Source organism: Numida meleagris, chromosome 6, assembly GCF_002078875.1.
Source record: "Numida meleagris isolate 19003 breed g44 Domestic line chromosome 6, NumMel1.0, whole genome shotgun sequence".
NCBI lineage: Eukaryota > Metazoa > Chordata > Aves > Galliformes > Numididae > Numida > Numida meleagris.
Window position 1 is genome coordinate 3,423,018 of NC_034414.1, and position 19,697 is coordinate 3,442,714.

Sequence of the window (19,697 nt, forward strand, 5' to 3'; positions counted from 1 at the left end):
GCATCAAAAAAGGACACACACAAAACAATGAGAAGCAGAGCACTGCATACATCATCAGAGGTTTGGAAGACTTCCTTTGCAGCTGTGTATTCAAAAGATTAATTGGTCCTTAATAATCCTTTTTTACCTAAAGGAAAGGTTACTTCCTTGCTACATGCAAGATACATGCAGGCAATGAGATTTGTATTAATGCGAATTCTTTATGACTTTAGTAGGCCGCATATGAGTGTCCGCTGGTTTGGAATTTGATACTAGTCCGCTTCAGACAGCAGTCTAAATGCGGATTTCAAGAACAAGGATGATTAGCCATTGAAAGAGATTTAATTAGGTAGAATGAGTCAAAATTTAATAGCTATGCAGAGATGATGTACAGGCAGAGGTTATAGGTTTGGCTCAAATTACTGAATGAAGTCTTTTGACCTTTTATGCTCAAGGTCAACTCAGATGATCCGAGTAGTTTTCTAGAATTAAAAACCTTTCGTTTAAAAGCATAAAAGTGGAGGACAAACCCTCTTCTGTAGCTGCACATGAATCCAGATTGAATATTTGATGTTCCAAATGACTCGACTTGGCTCCTGTACCAAGAACAGGAGGGGCAGTTGGTCTTTATTCTGGTGTTGCCTGTCTTCCTCACTGGAACAAGGGTGTTTTTTCCAGTCTTGGTAAATTAACAGTAATAAACAGGGAGAAAAAGCAGACTCTCTCTCTTGTGCCAGATAGTAGTCTAAGAATGAAAAAAATATGGTGAAAAAAGAGCTCTGACACTTGTAAGGCACGATAGGGTGATCCTATTCCATGGCTCAGCACCACCTCTTCTACCCTTCCTTGTTTCCTGGACAAAGAAAAAGCTGTTCCTTTTGGTATGTAATGGTTGAGATGATCACACGACTTGGACGACCATGAGAGTTTTGTTGACTTTGTTATAGTATAATAAGTGATGGTTTAAAGCAAACAGAACCCGTGGCTGTTCCTATTCAGTGATGGTCACATTGTTAGCTGCAGCAGAAACGTTTCATTGCCGGTGTGTTAATGACCAACCCATTCTGATGGGAACTAATTCCAAATTTCTATTGTCCATCACGAAAAAAAGTTTAACAGACTGATCTTATTGTCCCTCATCCATGCCAACATGATTTTTAGCTAGATACCATAACCATATTATAACATTTTCATTTAACAAATGGGAGAAAACAGTACCATCCTAATGCTGGTAAGTCAGTCTCTTTGGGCCTAACATAGCATTTGTGCTCTGCAGTTTAGTCTATTTTGGTAATGAGGCAAAGGGAGCTATTAGGTGAGATTGTCTGACTGAACAAGAAGAGATAAAATAAAAGCCAAACCGTGAGATTTGACCTCGCAGGTGGCTTCGTGCACAGCCTCTGCTCTTCAGCTTATTGTGAAGCACCGAGAAAAGCCACGCTATCGATGTCATGCTGTACTGCTGCGGTGCTGGATGCTCCTCAGGGTCTGCTCTCAATTGCTCTCACGCTAAGAAATGTTCTTCAGCTAACAAGGTGGAGCCTTGCAGAGAGTTCAGTGTGGACTCTTCCTTGAAAGCAATCTGAAAAGCACCTGTGATGCCCTCCAGTTCTATTTAAGAAGTCAGTGTAAAGTTAGCAGCTGATAGAAACTTAAGCAACAGCTGTTACAATAAGACTTTGCATTTTGAATGATATCTTTTGCTAACAGTCCTGCAGGTGTGTGATATCTTACAGAAAAGAATGTTAATACAAATCCATGGGGCAAGGAGGAGCAGTAGGCAGGCTTTGAGCCTTGGCCAGCAGTGAGATTAGCTGTGCTCCGGCCTATCAAACATAAGCGGGGGTCTTGAGATGGAGAGCTTGCTGCCCCTGTCAGTGAATGGCATGAGGATGTCAGAAAGCTGGAGAGCAATTTTATAGAATGAAACAGTTGTCTCATGCAACAGAGAGCCTTAAATTGAAGATTATTTTGGCAATTGTCACTTTCTTCATGACTGAAAATTGTGTTTGTATAGGCTTAGAAAAAAAATCCTGTAGTTTGATATTTTGGAGCAGTTACTTTGGCTTCTGTTTACTATCCAGCTGGTTTTTAGTTTTATCTTTAGAAAACTGAAGGAATCTTATGCTTACTTTTGAAGGAATCAAGGAGGTGGGTGAGTCACCATCCCTGGAGGTGTTCAGGAAACATTTCGATGTGGTACTAAGGGACATGGTTTAGTGGGGAGATATTGGTGGTAGGTGGATGGATTGACTGGATGATCTTGGAGGTCGTTTCCAGCCTTGGTGTGTCTATGACTCTATGAAATCCACAGCCTTAAATGAAAGGATAGAGTGTACTTGGTGGTTTCTATCATTCTTGCTGTATACACTACCAAAAAGCAGATGCTGGAATTACTCTAGCAAGTTTCCTAAATATAAACTTCCAGCAGTGGTATTTATCTCATATCCAGTGTGATTTATTTATCTTCAGATATAGTATAGCAATAATGAGTTTGATGTACCTTAACAGAAAATATGAAAACAGAAACAGAAAAAAGGAGAGAAGATATGTGGGATAACATGAAAGACACCCAACCTCTTCCAGTGTCCATTTAATCTTAGAGGTAGCTTAAAAAAAAAAAAAAGTCAAGATTTTGCTTGGCTAAAAGTGAAGCACGTTGCTTATGTTTAGGCGTTTAATTTCAAATTACAGAACATTTCATTCAACTTTGATGAATGTGAACTTATTGATTCAAACTTTCTTCCAGTTACAGATTTGTCTTTATTTTGCTACACATAAGGTTATGGGCTTATGTCATGGGGTGGCTGTCATGAGAGTCTTTACGTCAAACTAAATGCTTATCCCTGTATCTCAGGGTGTTGTTCGCATCCTTTCAGTTTTCCAATTGCATTTTGGAAAGATTGGCTCATCTTAGAGAATCTTCAGCAATGTACTTAGATTGGGTGTGTGCCTACAGGACAGCTTGAAGGATTTCAGTGTATAACAAGCAGTTTGGCACATTATAGGACAGGACATAAGTATGCAGCAAATCATGTTCATGCTCTGTTCTACAACTGTTAAACTGGCTGAACTTGGCATTTGAAAGTATGTCCTCTTTTACCTAAACATAGGCTTTAGTCACAACTGAGGGAGCCAGGCCACAGAGCTTTGCTATAGTAGGTATAAGCCTTAGCAATACTTAAGCCAAAAAAATTGTATTCAAGTAAAGTTTTGGGGAAAAAAAAAGTAAGAAAAATAGTCAGTGACATGTTCTTAACTGTACAGCTCATTAGGATAAAAGAACCCTTGAGCTTTGAAGTAAAATGTAACCCTTGAGAAGGAGCCTGGTGTACATCTGTATAGTTGCACTGGAGACAGTGTAACCACACTAATTCATACCAGCTGAAGAGCTGGCCCAGGATTTCATGGCCTTTATAGTTCCTAGATGTTTCCTTTTAAAATAAATATTTACAATTTCCTGTAAATTTATTGCTGGGTGAATTGTGCCAGAGGAACAACCATGGAAACTGCAGTTCGCTATTAAATCATAGGAAAGAAAACAGGAGTATTGCAGTGTCACAGACTTCTGTAAGTGCCAGTGTGTTTCTACCACACCTGTAGAAACCTTCTCTCCCTGTGTAGAAGTATATTTCAGCCTCTCTGGCTCCTTCCATTTGTGGCTTTTCTCTGCTGAGCCTTTTGACTGGTCCTTGTCCATAACCAAATATAACTACAGAGCCCATGACTGGTGCCAGGGAGCCACCGCAGCGTATGCAGTGGTTGATGAGCATCAAGCCTTGGTCAACCCTTAATTACTGTAATAAATAGTAAGTAGGTCATTACTTGCACATTGTCCTGGCTTTCAAAGTCAGCTGCTACAGGATTTGCCACCTAGAAATGACATGGGTTCAACACATTCCTTTTGTTCTAAGTCTTGCTTGTAAAATACTATTATTCTTCTTTAAAGCAGTCTGTAGTTTTGTTAGCAATCTGATAAATACTAAGAAGCACAAAAAGTTGTCTAGGCTGGCACTGTTCCATATCAGCAGTTGTTCCATCAGAGGATGGAGAAGTTAAACATTTTTTTCCAGGCTAATACCAGAACCTTGGTGACACAGCGAGGTCAAGGAGTATAGAGTATTTTTACTAAGCAGAGAGTTGAAATGAAGAAGATCTCAGTGTGAAAAGTGGTATGTGTCTGTCAGCTGTTTTTGATAGAAAAATTTAATAATTTGAACTTGCTTATGTACTTTCATATACAAGTTTAAGTACAGATGAAGGTAAAGTATTAGTATTTCTGAATGGCTTGATTTGACTTATCTTATTAAACAGAATATCGGTGTTCTGGTGGTCTTTGCCACTTTACAGCTTACAGCTGGACATTAATGTGACTTCAGAACAAGTGGAGTAAGATATTTCTGAATTAAAAAGTGGCTTTGCTCAGTGTATGTATCGGTGGGAGTGTTCTTATGTATTTTTTCCTGCTGCCTGTCACTGCTCTATTAAAAATTTGACTCTGTTTGCCTCCGTGGTCATTCCAAGCCCGAACAGGAGCCAGTGCTACTAATCAAAATAGACCAATGGAAAATGTTCTGTAAGTGAAGTTCTCAGACCAACGTGTATATGGCATCTTTAAAATCTGCCTACTTGTAAGGCTATGATGTATGCGTATTGTCTGTGACACCTATGTATAAAGCCCAGTGAAAGAATCCTCAGCAACTCCTTGCCTGGAATTCATTAATGAACTGAATAATCCTATTACAAAAAATCTTGGATTTGGTTGCAGGAATAATGAGAAGAAAAATTGAGAGTAATGAACAGGAACGATATTTGTCTAGGATTCAGTAGACAGCGTGACTTGTTTTGAATGGCACCATAAACCTGGTTTCATTATTTTATGGTCATATAACCAGTGTGTGGTTGATAGAGGTCCCTCTGACCTCTTTCCAAGGCAGTCATGTGGACTATTTGGAATGCCACAGTAACTAAACAAAAACAACAAGCAATTCAAGTGTCTCTGTCAGTTAGGTCAAAACAATGAGAAAAGGATTGCTTGTGCTCCAAGCTTATTTCCCTTCACCTCAGCAAAAAGCTCAAGTCTTGGCGATGTCAACTAGTAAACAACAGCGTCATTGCTCTATGTGCTGGAGCTCTGCATGAGCAAAGGGAACTCACAGAAATGGGAAAGCTCAGTGACTGACACCTCCACAAACTGAGTACGCAGAGCAGCTGGCGTAGTTACAGAGTCTGAGGTTGAAGACATAGATCTGATGAAAGAAAACAAAATTGGAAATACCAGTGAGTAAAGGTGACTTTTGTCCCATATTACAATAAATTTAATCAACTCTAAGGGGAAAACCATCATCATCATAGGGTAGAAAAGGACCTCAAAGATCATCAAGTTTCAACCCCCCTGCTGAGTGCAGGGTTGCCAACCACTAGACCGGGCTGCCCAGAGCCATGTCCAGCCTGGCCTCGAACACCTCCAGGGATGGGGCATCCACAACCTCCCTGGGCAGCCTGTTCCAGTGGGGATAGAAGTTGGGGAAACAGACTTGAATTACCTTGATGAAGTTTTTGTCCTCAGCAAGGCAAAATGTTTCCTCTCTGACCTTCTCTCAGCTTACACAGACTTCCGCTATCTAGCAGTCTCTGCTTTTAAGACAGTGTTATGTTTGTTTTTTTTTTTTTTACTGTGGCCAGAGTAGAAGCCACAATACACAGCTTTTGGTCAGCAGCATGACAACAGAAATAGATACTGCTGTGGATCTGAGGGGTTTAGTGTGTTTTGAAGAAGGGCTGTGTGCCAAGGAATTCTTGTTAGGAACGTTTTGCTCTACCTGCTCTTCTTTTGGGCTATGGAAAGATTCTGATTTTTATAGTAGGCTCCTGGCAGAAATATAGGTGTTTCCATACGTCAGGGGTCTGCTAAGTGTGATAAATCACCACTGAAGAAGAGGACAGCTCAGTTAAAAAGCTTTCCTCTCTAAGACTCTTAATTGTGGTGCTTTAAGAAGAGTCTCCTAGTGGGTGGATGGGAAGGTCAGCACTTGCCATGTATTCCTCTCTGTGGTGGGAAATGATGGAGATGCCACGACGCTTTCTGCTGTTCTGACACTATAATGTCATAGAGCAGCTCTGCTTTTACTTCCTAAATTAGAATTTGGTTGCAGATTGGCTTCTGACTCAGTTATCTAATCTATGGGCCGGACTAGAAGATATTTCTCTTCATGAGAACTTCTTATTTTTCCCATAGCCGTGAAATAAAAAATGACAGCTTATTCATTCTAAAATGAACAGAAATAGTGTGAAGTTCTTGACCTTTCCAACGAGACATAACTATGAGAACATCCTTTGTCTTTGTGCTGCTTTTCATGCCTATAATGAAAGTGTTTTTAAAAGTTTTCACTTACAGCAAATGAAAGTACACTTGCTTAGACTGTACAAGACAAATGATGGGAAATGGCATATATTTTCTCCTGACCTTATTATAATGTAAGCTCTCAAAGACTTTGGTGGGAGATTTAAATCATAAGCTTTCGGCTTCTTTTTTTCATTACGAATGGATATGTTTGCAGTTAAGGCTTTACAGGAGCAGCTGAAATCAGATTTACCCATGCTACAGCACGCATTGGCATTGGAACTAGACCACCAACATCTTTTTAACTGGAACGCTAGGAACAAAATAGATTTCAGGCCAAGATTTGACTCTGAAAAGGGGAAAGAGATCATTATTTATTGTAGGCTGTAGCTTGGTTTTGAAAACATTTCTTTTATAGTCAGTTTTAGTTAATGCAGGTTGCTGAAGAAAGAAAATATCTCCCTGACAAAGGAACGCATGGGAAATAATAAGCTTATTAATAGAATGCATGAAACATGCTCTCCTTTTCATGAAAGAAGGGCCTATGCTTTGCTGAATAAAAGTTTCCCCTCTGCATGCTGATGTATTATCCGCATATTGATGTTAACTGCTTCATTAGGAAACCTAGCATTTGAAGCTACATTCTGGCAGCAGAATCCCTTTCGTTTACCAAGACTGGTCTTAGGAGTAAAAGAGCCAGCAGACTTGTTTGTGAGAAAGAAATGGAGAATCTGAAAAAGACTGAAGCTTTCTTAAGCTGAAGCCGTTTTTGATGGCTGTGTTTTACAGTGAACCTTTTATTTCCTGCGCTAACTTTCTCTGGTAGAATGTAGCAAAAGCCTGAGGACTTTGAATGTCCATTTCCACTGTATTTGATCTGAATATAAATCAAAATCCACTGAACACATGTAAGAAAATATCTCCTTTCCCAAAGTGTAACAGCTTAGCATATATATTTAGAAGTTTCTAAATATTTTTCATTGGTATCAGATGTGCAGAATTCAGCACTCACAGAATTCCCTTCCTGGAAAATGTTAGGTAGAGACTCTAAAAATTACATTCATGTTCCCATATATTCCTTTTTTTAAAATTTACTGCAGTAACAATATTGTTGGCATAATTCTGATTTCTCTGACATGATTGTAGATGAGGAGCAGCTCTCTAAATGGAATTGCATCATTGCGCACCACTGGAAGCGCGTTTGTGGGGGCTCAAAGTGAATCCGTGTTTATTTCAGAAAAAAAGAAAAAAAGGGCATACTGTGCAAAGGCCAAACCAACTTTCAAACAAGACCAAACACCAACATAACAGTCAGAGAAAGTATAAATTAAAAAGTTCCAGATTTTCTTGGGAAGTAAATTTTGAAAAATGCTTTTGGATGCAGAGAAATCAGCGATTTTATTTGACCCAGTGAGAACTATTTCCTAAAAGTCCAATGACTGGAGCCCTCACTGGGATGAAACTCGTTTCCTGAATGAGCCACCGCTTCCCTCTCCCTTCCAGGCAACCACTGTGCTGCTCCAAGGAGGGCAGTGCTGGTGCAGGTTTCCCTTCCCAGCACATTCTGCTAGGTTTGTTGCTGCCCATCTTCTACTGCCTGATGGCAGAAGCAGCTCTTCCCCCTTCTACTCCATGTGTATGTAAAGGAAGCAGCACTGCTTTGTAGATGACCCCTTTATCAACAAAATCCCATGTTTCACCCTTATATTGCCCCAGTCAGTTTCCCCATTACTCCCTGCAATTTGGCTTTCCTGATCCAGGGTTCCCTGCCCATATCAATTAATACATTAAATCCATTCCTGGATCCAGTTCTAGACTTGTCCTATGTGTGTGTTCATGAATCACAGATTTATGGTCATGGATATGCTTTGTGTCAAGATTTCTTCAACTTTATCAGGCCAGGATGCATTTGGGTCGGGAATTGAGTATTGGGAGTACTCTGACTGTCCATTTTCTGTAGAGGAACCCAGATGGTGAAACGGGCAGTTATTATATGTATTTAGTTAGTAGATGAAGCTGAACAGATGATCTGTAAATAGTGCACAATTGGGAGTTTTGTGAAACTTTCATGGCATTGCCGGGCATCTGCTGTGGAGTGCAGGCTGCGACAAAGGCTGGAGCATGGTGCGTGGAGAGCCAGGTGGCACTGCTGTGTGGGACGGAGGCAGCTTGGTTTTCCCTCTCTGCTGGAGTGAGGCAGGAGTAATGCCCTTGAAGTCAGCAGACCAGCAGTAACGTAAAAGCAGTACAATTCTCTTATGTGTCTGTAAAGTGACAGTTGCTTCCTTCCATCTCCACGTGGATTCTTTGCCATAGGACGACCAGCCGATATCGTAGTTACTGGTTAATAACAGAGTCCTGGAAATCTTCCAACTTCAGTAATATTTTTTAAAGTGCCGTTAATTCTTGGAATCCTACTTTATCCATAAGCCTGTGAAATGACTGAGTTTATTATGAGGGAATCTCTCATACTCTTGGAAACCGATTCTACGTTAAATCAGGAAGATGCGTGTGCTTTAAATCCTTAGTCGATCTGGTTTGGATCAAGGGAGGGAGGTTAACAGAGCCGTATCTACAGTGAGCAGCCGAAAGTGAAGCAAAACAGTCCCCGTGTGGTTGCAGCGGTTCATGATTTACAGGGCTGAATTCACTGGGCTGCCCCTGCTGCCGACAACGCACGCTCTCAACCGCTGTTGATTTTTGAATTAAAAAAATGCAGCTCCGTACAGAGTTTACTTTAGTGCTGGAGGGCAGAGAAATATAGGTAAGAGCCGTTAATCCCCAGCAGGCTGCTGGGCAGGCGAACAGACACAGATGACAAAAGTTAATTGGAAACATGAGCAGCTTAACAGAAAACATATTTGTGATAATTGAGAGAGTAACGTCTCCAGAAAGGAAACTGCAAAGAGAAGCTGCAGAGGAGAAGTGGCCACTGGTAGGTGAGTGGGATTTTTCAGGCTTTCTCTAAGCTCTGTGCTAACTTCTTGCAAAGAACGCGTAACGTTGGAAGTAACTAACAAAATAGGATTTGCTCTCTCTGAGGGGGACAGCTGTGCAGTTACTGCCACCAGTTTCTCTTACAGCTGCATTCAGAAGCGTGGTAGGGTATAAGTTAGGTTCATTGCATAAGGGCACGGTTGGTCTTGGTTTTGTACATGGAGTTTTTTTCTGCCTTTTTGTATATGAAGATCTCTTCCCCCATAACTGAAACAGCTTCGGATTTATTTCTTTTTCCTTGCTCCTGCATTTTTTTTATATTTGAGGTTTTTCTAAGAATTGAACTCGGACAGCAAAAATTTTGCCAAAAGCTGAGAGAACCCTTAGTTAGAAAACAGTGCTGTGTTTTTGCTAATGAAAAAGTATTACAAATCTAATAACGAAGAACACGTTGCAAAGCACATTTTGGTTTGAGCTGTTTCTTCTTTCTTTCAAGAGGATCTAAATGTAAATTATATAGTAGGGGCTTGTTGCTGTGCTGCTGGTTAGGAAAACTGGCTTTTGTTTTCATTGAGTGATACTGATGTTTAAAGCAGTGATGTGTGTCTACCTTTTCAGTGTTACTACTGTAAAGCTCCTACTGTTTCCTCACAGAAAGAATCTCAAACCAGCCATAATATCAGATACTACTGTGATTTGTGTCTCTTTGTTTAATTTTAATTTAATTTAATTTTTTTTCCAGAGCCTGCAGACAGTACAGCCTTCCAGCCCACAGGAATGAATGAAAATGTATCATCCTCAGTTCAAAGCTGCAGCGGTACTACCAGTTGCAATAACTCCTCAGCCATCCCTCAGCCCAGCTCTGCTATTAAGCCTTGGCGCAGCAAGTCCCTCAGTGCTAAGCACACAGCGACGTCTTCCATGCTGTCCGTAAAGCAGCCCGTACCAGAGCCTCCAAAGCCACCCTCAGAAGTCGTCAAAACAACTCCCAATGGCCAAAAATCCATGCTGGAAAAATTGAAACTCTTCAATAGCAAAGGAGGCTCCAAAGCAGGGGGGACGACGCTTGAGTGCTCGGCGTCTCGTGACAGCAGTTGTGAAAAGCTCGAGACGCTTCCCAGCTTCGAGGAGAGCGAAGAAATCGACGCCGCAAATCAGAATGCGAGCAATCCGGGATCCATGTCCAGCAGCCCCAAAATTGCACTCAAGGGAATCGCACAAAGGACTTTTAGCCGGGCACTGACTAATAAGAAAAGTTCTCCCAAAGGTAATGAGAAGGAGAAGGAGAAACAGAAGGAGAAGGACAAAAGTAAAGACACGGGAAAAAGAACATCTATCACGGAAAAGCTGGACCTGAAGGAGGAACCAAAAGAAGAACAGACAGCGCTAGCAACAACAGAGATGCCAAAAAAGTCCTCAAAGATTGCGAGCTTTATTCCAAAAGGAGGAAAGCTGAACAGTGCCAAGAAGGAGGCCTCGGCCCCTTTGCACAGTGGAATACCAAAACCAGGAATGAAAAACACCGCAGGGAAATCCTCAAGTGCCCCAGTTTCTACAAAAGAAAGCGAGAGGAGCCGCAGCGGGAAACCTGGCTCGGGACTCTCGCATCAGAAGTCTCAGCTAGACAGGAATTCCAGTTCCTCTTCAAGCTTAGCCTCTTCCGAAGGAAAAGGCATCGGAGGCCTCAACAGCAGCAACAGCAGCCAGTCTGTCAGCGGGCCGGCCGCCACCACACACAGCACGGGAAGCAACACCGTCAGCGTTCAGCTACCTCAGCCCCAGCAGCAATACAGCCACCCGAACACGGCCACAGTTGCTCCGTTCATGTACAGGTATGGCTAACTGCTGGGATATTCCCTTTGGAACATGGCCTTTGTGTAGGAGGATTCATTGGAGACGCTCTCATGGGGTAGTGAGGCGGCAATACGGATGCTCCATAGAATATTCCATTTATATATTTACACAGAAACTGTTGTGAAAGGTGGTCAGGCTAAAGCTGGAGGTGGGCTCAATGGTCCTTATGAGTCCCTTCCAACTTGGGATATTCTATGATTCTCAAGTGTGTAAGAAGCTCTAATAGATAGGAGTTTGGATAGTCAGTCATACCCAACACTTTTAATAGCTAATATCAGAACGCTAACACCTTGTCCAGCCACCGCCCTTGCCTGTTCTTGGACCATGTGGATCAGTTTTATTTTACACATCATAGCTTAAAAAGTTTAAACAACACCAACTTGTGACATATGTAGACTCATGCTCATAAGTTTGGCAAATTAAAACAAATAACAAAAATAAAAATCCCTTAGTATAGGCAAGGCCAAGCACAAGGTCTGCTCTTCTATGCTTGCATTATCCCAGAACTAGATGTGCATGAGATCAGCCCTCTATGGGGACAGCTAACCTCCAGGCCAGCATCTGGAGTGTGACAATGGCAGCAGAGGACGCATAGGGAAGGGAGTGAATAAAGAAGCTTTCTGAGGACACGCTGCCAAACCTGACCATGACAGAAGAAATTCCTGAGTCTGATGGCGAGGTTTTTGGTTTTGACAGCCACATCGTGGTTTTCTTTCACGCTGCATAATTCTTTCAAGCTGTTGTTCTGTCTTTGTCACCTTTTTGCTGCTCGTGATTTTACAGACCTCTGTCATCTCTCTCCTTCCCTCACAATGCGTCTTTTCAAGCCTGTTTAGTTGCTGCTTGTAGGAGATGCCATTCACACCCTTTTGTCCACTTTTGTCACCCTTTTCTGTAATTTTTCAGTTGAACTGTATGTTTTTTTGCCTTTGATCTCTTGGCAAGTGTAGTGTAAGAATGGTTGGCCATGTTGGGTTTTTGTTGTTGTTTTTTTTTATAAGTGAAATTACATTTTTAAATAAAAGCAAAATGAAAGAGAGGGATGCTAAAGGATTGCTCAGACCTACGTAGGCAGGCAGGAGGAGAAGAGCGACCCTTGAGTCTTCTGAGACCTTGAGTGTTACCTCTGTGTCTATGGAATAAAATCTCAAGTGTCCTTCTGGTGTGTAGTCATGTGAAAATGAACAAGTTGGAAAAGAGAGGGCCTAATACTTGTATTTGTATTACATGTACTGTATTTCTCTGGTTCTCACTTTCATCTGCGCACATAACCATTACTGTCACATCTTTGACGTGTGGTGGGGCCTACTAATGCAAATTTTTTTGAAATTTATTTAGAGGTGAAAATTGCTAGTGCAGCTTGTACTGTTTAAATCCGTAATGAAATCCATAATTTGTGATTGCATACTGATTGCTTTATTGTTTACCCCTTCCAATCTGCAAAAATATGTTCACAATGCTTTGACTTGCTGGGCTATGGCTACTGTGTCCTATCAGTAGATCCTTTGTGTTCATATGAGGTAGACTGAATATAGATACCATCACCTCAAATGTAAAACAGGTACAAACCGTACAATTTCTTTAGCCCAAACATTCTGATAAACTCTAGTCAATGTTTGTTTCACCTTTTACAAAAATATATGTATATATGGAATGCATCTACCTCTTGGCAGCTGGAGCAAATGCTGAGAAATTGAAAATAACAGTCTTTTCAACATTTGAGGAAAAAGGCCTGACTCGGTAATCTTACTGGCTCTAAGAAAGAAAAAGAAAGTTATACTGATTTCAATTTAGCATTCAGATGCTTCTTGTAATCTGCAGAAGACAATTGTAGGGGATGGTTACATCTGTTTCTGTGTGATTCTGCCCTGTGAATGGGTTGTTGAAGATGGAACCTGGCTGTTACTGGGGAGGCCTTTGCTGTCTCAGGTAACTTCCTCATCTTGCTGTTCACAGCTATAGCAGATTCCTTAATGTGGATCTGCCGCTCAAACACTAACTGTAGGGAAGGGGAATGAGTCCAAAGTACCACAGTTAATACACTGTGATTGTAATCTCTGGAGAAGTTGTTCTATATTTCTTATAAGGCCAAGTAAAATTAAGAGCATTACAGCAGTAATTGCCTGCTGTGCCTTCATTCTTGTACAGCACTTCTTTTGACAGGAGAACTTCCATCTGCTTGTTGGTGTGGCTCTAAGAGCAAAACACAGCGCGGGCAGTAAAATGAAGTGACCCAAGATATGCTACGTACATCTGACAGTGCATTCTCACCACATCCCTTTTTATTACATGGTGACCGTGATGTCAGACAGCAAATTGGTGTTATCCAGTCATTTATTTTAAAGTAAAAATGAGTGTCATTGCTGGTTACTGAAGAGAAACCAGCAGGAGTGTAAGATGCCGTCACGCACTACCTGCTTTATATTTATGTAAAACAGGCTTTTAGAGAGGACCAGATTAATCACAATAATGATGTTATGGATCACTGAAATTAACTGGAAATCCAAGTTTCTTAGGACTCCATTTGAAGAGCTAAGAAGCCTATGTTTGACCATTAATTTTTTATTTTTTACAGCTGAGTGCTTGCTTCCATTTCTAGGACATAGTTCAACATGGGACTAATGAATTATGTAAAATCAGTCTGCTGGTCTATTCTGAAGGGGCTGATGGCAGGTGCAATTGTCTAGTTGTTGAGCTAATTTTTATGGAGGCTGTCTGCACATCTCTGTTTCGTTTTGCCTTTCAGATCACAGACAGAGAATGAAGGGAACGTAACAGCTGAGGCCAGCACGGGAGGTGTCAGCATGGATTCTACTCTCTATGTCAAAACTGGACAGCCTGGTCTCGAAGACCTCTCAGGTACGTCTTGCAGGATGACTTTCTGTGTTCCAATTAAATGAGAATGGACTAAAACAAATTTGAAGTCAGGAGCTCTCTCCATAGGGAGAATGTAATTTGCTTTAATTTCTAATGTTTTATCTCCTATTAGTAACGATATTTTTTTTTACCTCTTTAGCAATGGAAGCTGGGTGTCAATAACCTGAGTAATGTACACAGTGGTGTGTACCCCACAGTTCTAGAAACCATTAGACATTCTGGGTGCATAATGTTTTCTGGGACACATGCAACACCTTTCAGGGTTAATCTGTAGTGAAGATCCTAAGTATTCCCAAATATATCTATATATCTTAAGAAAACTACTTTGTTTCTTTGCTTGCAGAAGTGGCTTTTTTTTCACCAAGAGACTAAAATCCAGCTTCAGCTTACCGTGCCTAGCATGCACAAACTGAAGCTGATTGTGTGAAACTGATTAGAGTACTAGCAAGTGAAGTTAGAAAGTCATTTGTACTTTTATCCTGAATTCCTGCTACTGGAGGGAGTATTTGATCATCAGCAATCAGCTTGGCCATGATAACAAAGCAGTTTTTAACCTTATTCTGTTAAAGGTCTAGAATAGACATTTAAGTCACTGTCAAGTCTCCTCCTTCCGTTATGATTTTAGCAATGCCTGTGTTGTTCATTGGATACTATTACAGTTTATCTAATCAATAGAATATCCTGGGTTTTTTCATCTAGTTACTTTTGGTGTCCTTCACATTAATGTGAGTTTTGAGACTGATTATCCTGCTCGAAAAGTCACCCAGCTAGAAGTTTCACAACGGGATTGATTTCATATTGCATTATATTTTCTGTCAATGCCATGTTTATGTACACATATGCTGATGGCAAAGCCAAGGCGCAACATTGTTGGTAAGGAGTAGGGCTGCGGGAACACATATACAGATGTGTATATGTTTTATATATAGGATGGTTAAAAAATAAAAAGTCAAATGGCACAAGAAATGCCATTCCTGATAACATTTTGGGTTTGCACTTAAATAAGTGAGTCAGTTTGAAGTATGAAACACAGGATGTCCAGCTTTGTAGGCTTTTTCAGTATTACCTCTTAATTGTTGTGTAGCCTAGCCTGGATAGATGTCACCCTGTAAACTGGGAAGTGTGTATAGATCACAGAAGGTCCTTAGTCTTTTAGATTGGTTATATAAACACAAACTGTTATTCAAGTAGAATATTTAAGTTGGGATCCAAGAGTGCAGGACGACGTGACAGTCTCAAACAATCGAGATGCAAAACCCAGCTGTGTGCAGCCGAACTCCACAGACAGCAGCAGTCAATAAAGGAGTCTGAAGGGAAAGTGAACAGGCAAAGTAAAGTGGTCCCTCGATCCAAATAAATTAGAAGAAATAAGTAACAGATTTCTTCTTTCCCTATGTAGCAGCTATTGGAGCTCTATTATAAAGCATATAGAAAACAGAAGGTGCAGGTAGGGAAAACAGGAAGCTGAGTAATTTAATATCACCTGTTCACGAAGAGCTAAGTGATTCAGTAATTCTTAGTGGCACTATCCAGTGTCTGTCTGTATTTTAAGTAATTGAACATAATTTAAGCTATATATATATATATATATATCAATTTAGATAAGTGATAGCAATAGAGATTAATTTACATGCAGTAAATCTTGTGTATGTTCAGTTACGAAGTTACTTACTGTTTGCCTTCATATCTGTGAGAGAAATGGTCTGTAAAAGAGCACTCTGACCTTTGTTAGGCTGAGGGCCTATAAATATTTTATGTTCTTTACTGCAATAATTTGTTTCCTGTCCCAGGGACCCAGTGGCTAAAGGAATCAGTCATGTTAGATGGCTATTTCCACTTCAGCCCGACCATAATTATTTGATCTTGGGCCTAAGTGAAATTTATTGTTAGGTTATTTCCTAGGGACCAGAGGCCCATAAAACATTGCTAACATGGGCACTAACTGAGTCATCACTGTTTGTTTCAGAAGGGCTAATGATCGTATAAGCATAAAAATCTATCTTCTCCTCCCTAGATAGTTCCTCATAGTCAGGGCTGCAGCGCATTCGTTAAGTGCTTTGCGCTGCTGCTGCTTTGCAAGTCAGAGTCTGTTGCTTGGTCTTTCTGTGCCACTGATCTGGCATCCTTCAGAAACATAAAGTTTAAAGCAAAGAATGTGGGAAATTCCAACGACAGGTAGTAAAAGGCTATTTGATCTGCTCCTTGATGCTTCTGATCTGTATAATAGATAGATGGCCATGTAAACCAGCCGTTGTATGGATGACCAGTATCCTAGCAGCTTAAAAATTCATGACTTGTGCAGAGAAGGTTAATATGAAGTGTGAAGTTTTAAATCTGCAGTAGTAGTTTTCTGTAGTCATGAGCTATAAACCCTTTAGAATGATATCATTGTCTTCTATGCCCAGCAAATTTTGTGATGGCTTTTCGGAGGTGTTCTGCTTCAGTGTGGAGCTTACAAAAGTATGTCATCACTACTGGAAATCAATAGTCACTTCAGCCTCTTAGAAGATTTAATTCTATAAAACTCATCTGTGTTAGAAACCAAAGCATTTCTTAATTGGCAGCTGAGAGTAAGAAAATAATTTATACTGAGACACTAGGAGGATTTTTATGTGTATAAACTCTTGTTGTGGAGTTAAAGGACAGGGTAAAAATCTGTTTTAGAACAGTATTTGGAGAACTTAGTTTCTACATAAATGCCAAGGAAAGTAGAAGTTACCCCCCAGCTTTGTGTCATGTAGCCTATTTAAGCAAGGATGACTGTGGCAATGCAGATAAGCAAAACCTTTGGCTTTTTTACCTAAAACATAACTCAGCAGGGAGCAGCCAGTCAACAGTATTTAGGTTAGTGGAAAGCTGTTGCTGTAGAACGAGATCTATTTGAAAAGGGAAAGAGAAGCTCTCGTGAAAATACAGCACTGTGAAAGTTGGCTTGATGTTAATTATGTCAATATATGAGATGGAAATGATGGTATTGATGGAGTACGTCTTCCAATGAAGTTGAAAGTTAACTGGGATTTAAATTGGGTCATGTGGGGAAATGACAATACAGAACCGTGTGATGCAAAGGAAGCCTGTGCAATAAAGTTAACAATACAGAGCTGATTCTGTCCGTCTGTCAATGGCACGCGCCTGCTGTGGGTGAATGGAATCTGCACTGTAATCAGTTTAGAGTATTAAATGTCAGAGAAACGTCTTTGAGACAGATTCAGGCAAAGATAACAGCTCAATTCTGTGCTGTCTCCTGCCTTGTCCTTTCCAATGGCTTGTTTTTCCTCTAGGAGAAGATCCAGAAACTCGGCGATTACGAACTGTGAAAAACATTGCCGACCTTCGACAGAACTTGGAGGAAACCATGTCCAGCTTGCGGGGAACCCAGGTCACTCACAGGTAATGACAAAACTTTATTGATAAGGAGATGTAAATCACTGTGGTCTTACTTTGCATCTCTTAGATCTATCTGAGTTGTTAATCACTGAAAAATGATTAACATTGACAGCTGAAGATACTGGTCTGTTATTTTACCTTTAAAGCGCAGATCTTGATTCATGTTCAGTGTTGACGGAGCTTTGTGATGAGCAGCTGATGGTGGCAGTTTGTGTATAGAAGCAAAGTTGGAGAATAAGCAGTGCTGGTTGAAGGCATTAGGTGATGTTTGAATGTAGGTTGTCATGTAAAACGTTTCTTCATCTTACCCCTTGAGCAACTTCAGTGCATTACACCCCTCTCCCCCAGTGTGTTAGATGTTGTTTAAACAAGCAGGTGAACTGTGCCTGACCCACTTGGAAAAGTGCATAACTTGAATTCCTGACCAATCTTTGGACAAACATTTTTTTTCTGACAATATTAGTCATCCATGTAAATATATATATATTTTTTTTTATTTTAGCAGTGTGTAGAAATCCTCAGCAATATTTAAAATATGCTCTAAATAAACCAAGGCTGTTACTACATTTAAACATTCTGTGACTCAGATCTGTTCAGTGCTGAGCAGAGCAGGACCTTGGGATGGTGAGCTGTTGGCCCCTTATGAGGTGAGGGTCCTGTACAGCGCTTACGGACTCCAGCCCTGCATGAGTTCATTGCATGCACACTTTGTGCTTTGGCTTTGTATCTAAACTGGGACGGAGCTGGCAAAGATAAACTACCAATGCATCTGTTTTCCTTTTCAGAGTTCAGTTAATGTGACAGCTCATTATGGTTTAATTACTGTAACTTCAAGATTCTTAGGTCTTGTTGTATACTAAACACTATATTGGAATTAGTACAGTGCTGCTATTTTTAAAAATATCTGCAGTAATAATTTAAAAGAAAAGTAATGCTATGTTAGCTGAGCAGAAATCCTTCCTGTGGGTAAAGAAGTTGGAGCTATGGATCAGGAAAAAGGCATGCAGACCATACGAGCATTACTCTTGAAAGGGATGCAACATATTCGCACTTCCAGGCATGCAGAATAATACACTCAATATAGCTGATGCTTGTAAAAAATGATATTTGTAGGCTGTGACCTGAAATATGATCATAACCAGAGTTCTGTGTAAATATTACCAATATTTTGAAAAATGTATTCAGTTCATGAATATATAAAATTTATTTTGGAAAATATTGCTTTTCTTATTTCTTCATTTAATCCTTTCTTTAGTGTAGGTACAGCCCTCGTCTTGATGATGCTGGATGCATCTCTTGAGTCTTTCAGAAATGCAGGCAAAAAAGGAAAATGTATCAAAAAATCATTCTTCATTTGGTGTTCCTTTCCTTAGTTTAATATTAAACTCCCTTGCTTCAAGTGGCAAAATGTGGCATAATAGGGTTATATGTGATTGAAGGTGGAAAAAATTACACTTGGATACTGTGGATAATCCATTAAAAGTTTCCTGTTTAAGTCTTCTACTGTCTATTTTGAACAGTAGGTGGCCTGGGTGCAAAAGTATCACAATTTAAGAGCGGTGCTGAAGGGATGGGCCTACCTCTCAATGCTCTGCAGCAAGTGAATTCTGTTAATGCTTTCCTTATTTGTGACTTGGCAAATGTTCTGAGTGTAGGTCTTGCAATGTGTACAGAACATCACCTGAAGTCTCGTGATCTACAGAGCAGTCTGTATTTAATCCAGTGCTTTTTTTTTTTAAGCACCTTGGAAACGACATTTGACACCAACGTGACTACTGAGATAAGCGGTCGCAGCATTCTCAGCTTGACGGGACGACCAACCCCTTTATCGTGGAGACTGGGGCAGTCCAGCCCCCGCCTGCAGGCAGGTGATGCTCCATCCATGGGAAACGGGTATCCTCCCAGGGGGAATGCCAGCCGCTTCATCAACACGGAGTCGGGACGTTACATGTATTCAGCACCTTTGCGGAGACAGCTAGCATCCCGCGGCAGCGGCGTCTGCCACGTGGACATCTCAGACAAGGGAAGTGATGAAATAGATCTGGAAGGCATCACCATGGATGCCACTGGCTACATGAGTGATGGAGATGTGCTGGGCAAGAATATCAGGACCGACGATATCACCAGTGGGTAAGTGGCTTTTCTGTTGCTGTTAAATACATGATTTGGGGATTGTGTATTTTTGCGTTGTGATAAATGTGACTGTTTGAAAAATGAATGAACAAACAGAACCACAGTGATGGTTTTGATAAGCGTATGGAGGGACAGCTCATTATCACAGTTAATTTAGGCAGTGGGATTAAAGTTTATGTGTGTGCTG

The 19,697-nt window shown here is 40.7% G+C and overlaps 1 protein-coding gene across 10 annotated transcripts in view; it reads left to right on the forward strand.

Moving 5' to 3' along the window:
* The window catches only part of NAV2 (neuron navigator 2), a 334,129-nt gene that overhangs the window by 220,306 nt on the left and 94,126 nt on the right, over positions 1 to 19,697 (forward strand). For all 10 annotated transcript variants that reach the window (XM_021401010.1, XM_021401011.1, XM_021401015.1 and 7 more), the window contains 4 exons: positions 10,002 to 11,091; positions 13,860 to 13,972; positions 17,272 to 17,380; positions 19,118 to 19,507. In XM_021401010.1, coding sequence (XP_021256685.1) covers positions 10,002 to 11,091; positions 13,860 to 13,972; positions 17,272 to 17,380; positions 19,118 to 19,507 — 1,702 coding nt within the window. The remainder of the gene's footprint in view (positions 1 to 10,001; positions 11,092 to 13,859; positions 13,973 to 17,271; positions 17,381 to 19,117; positions 19,508 to 19,697) is intronic.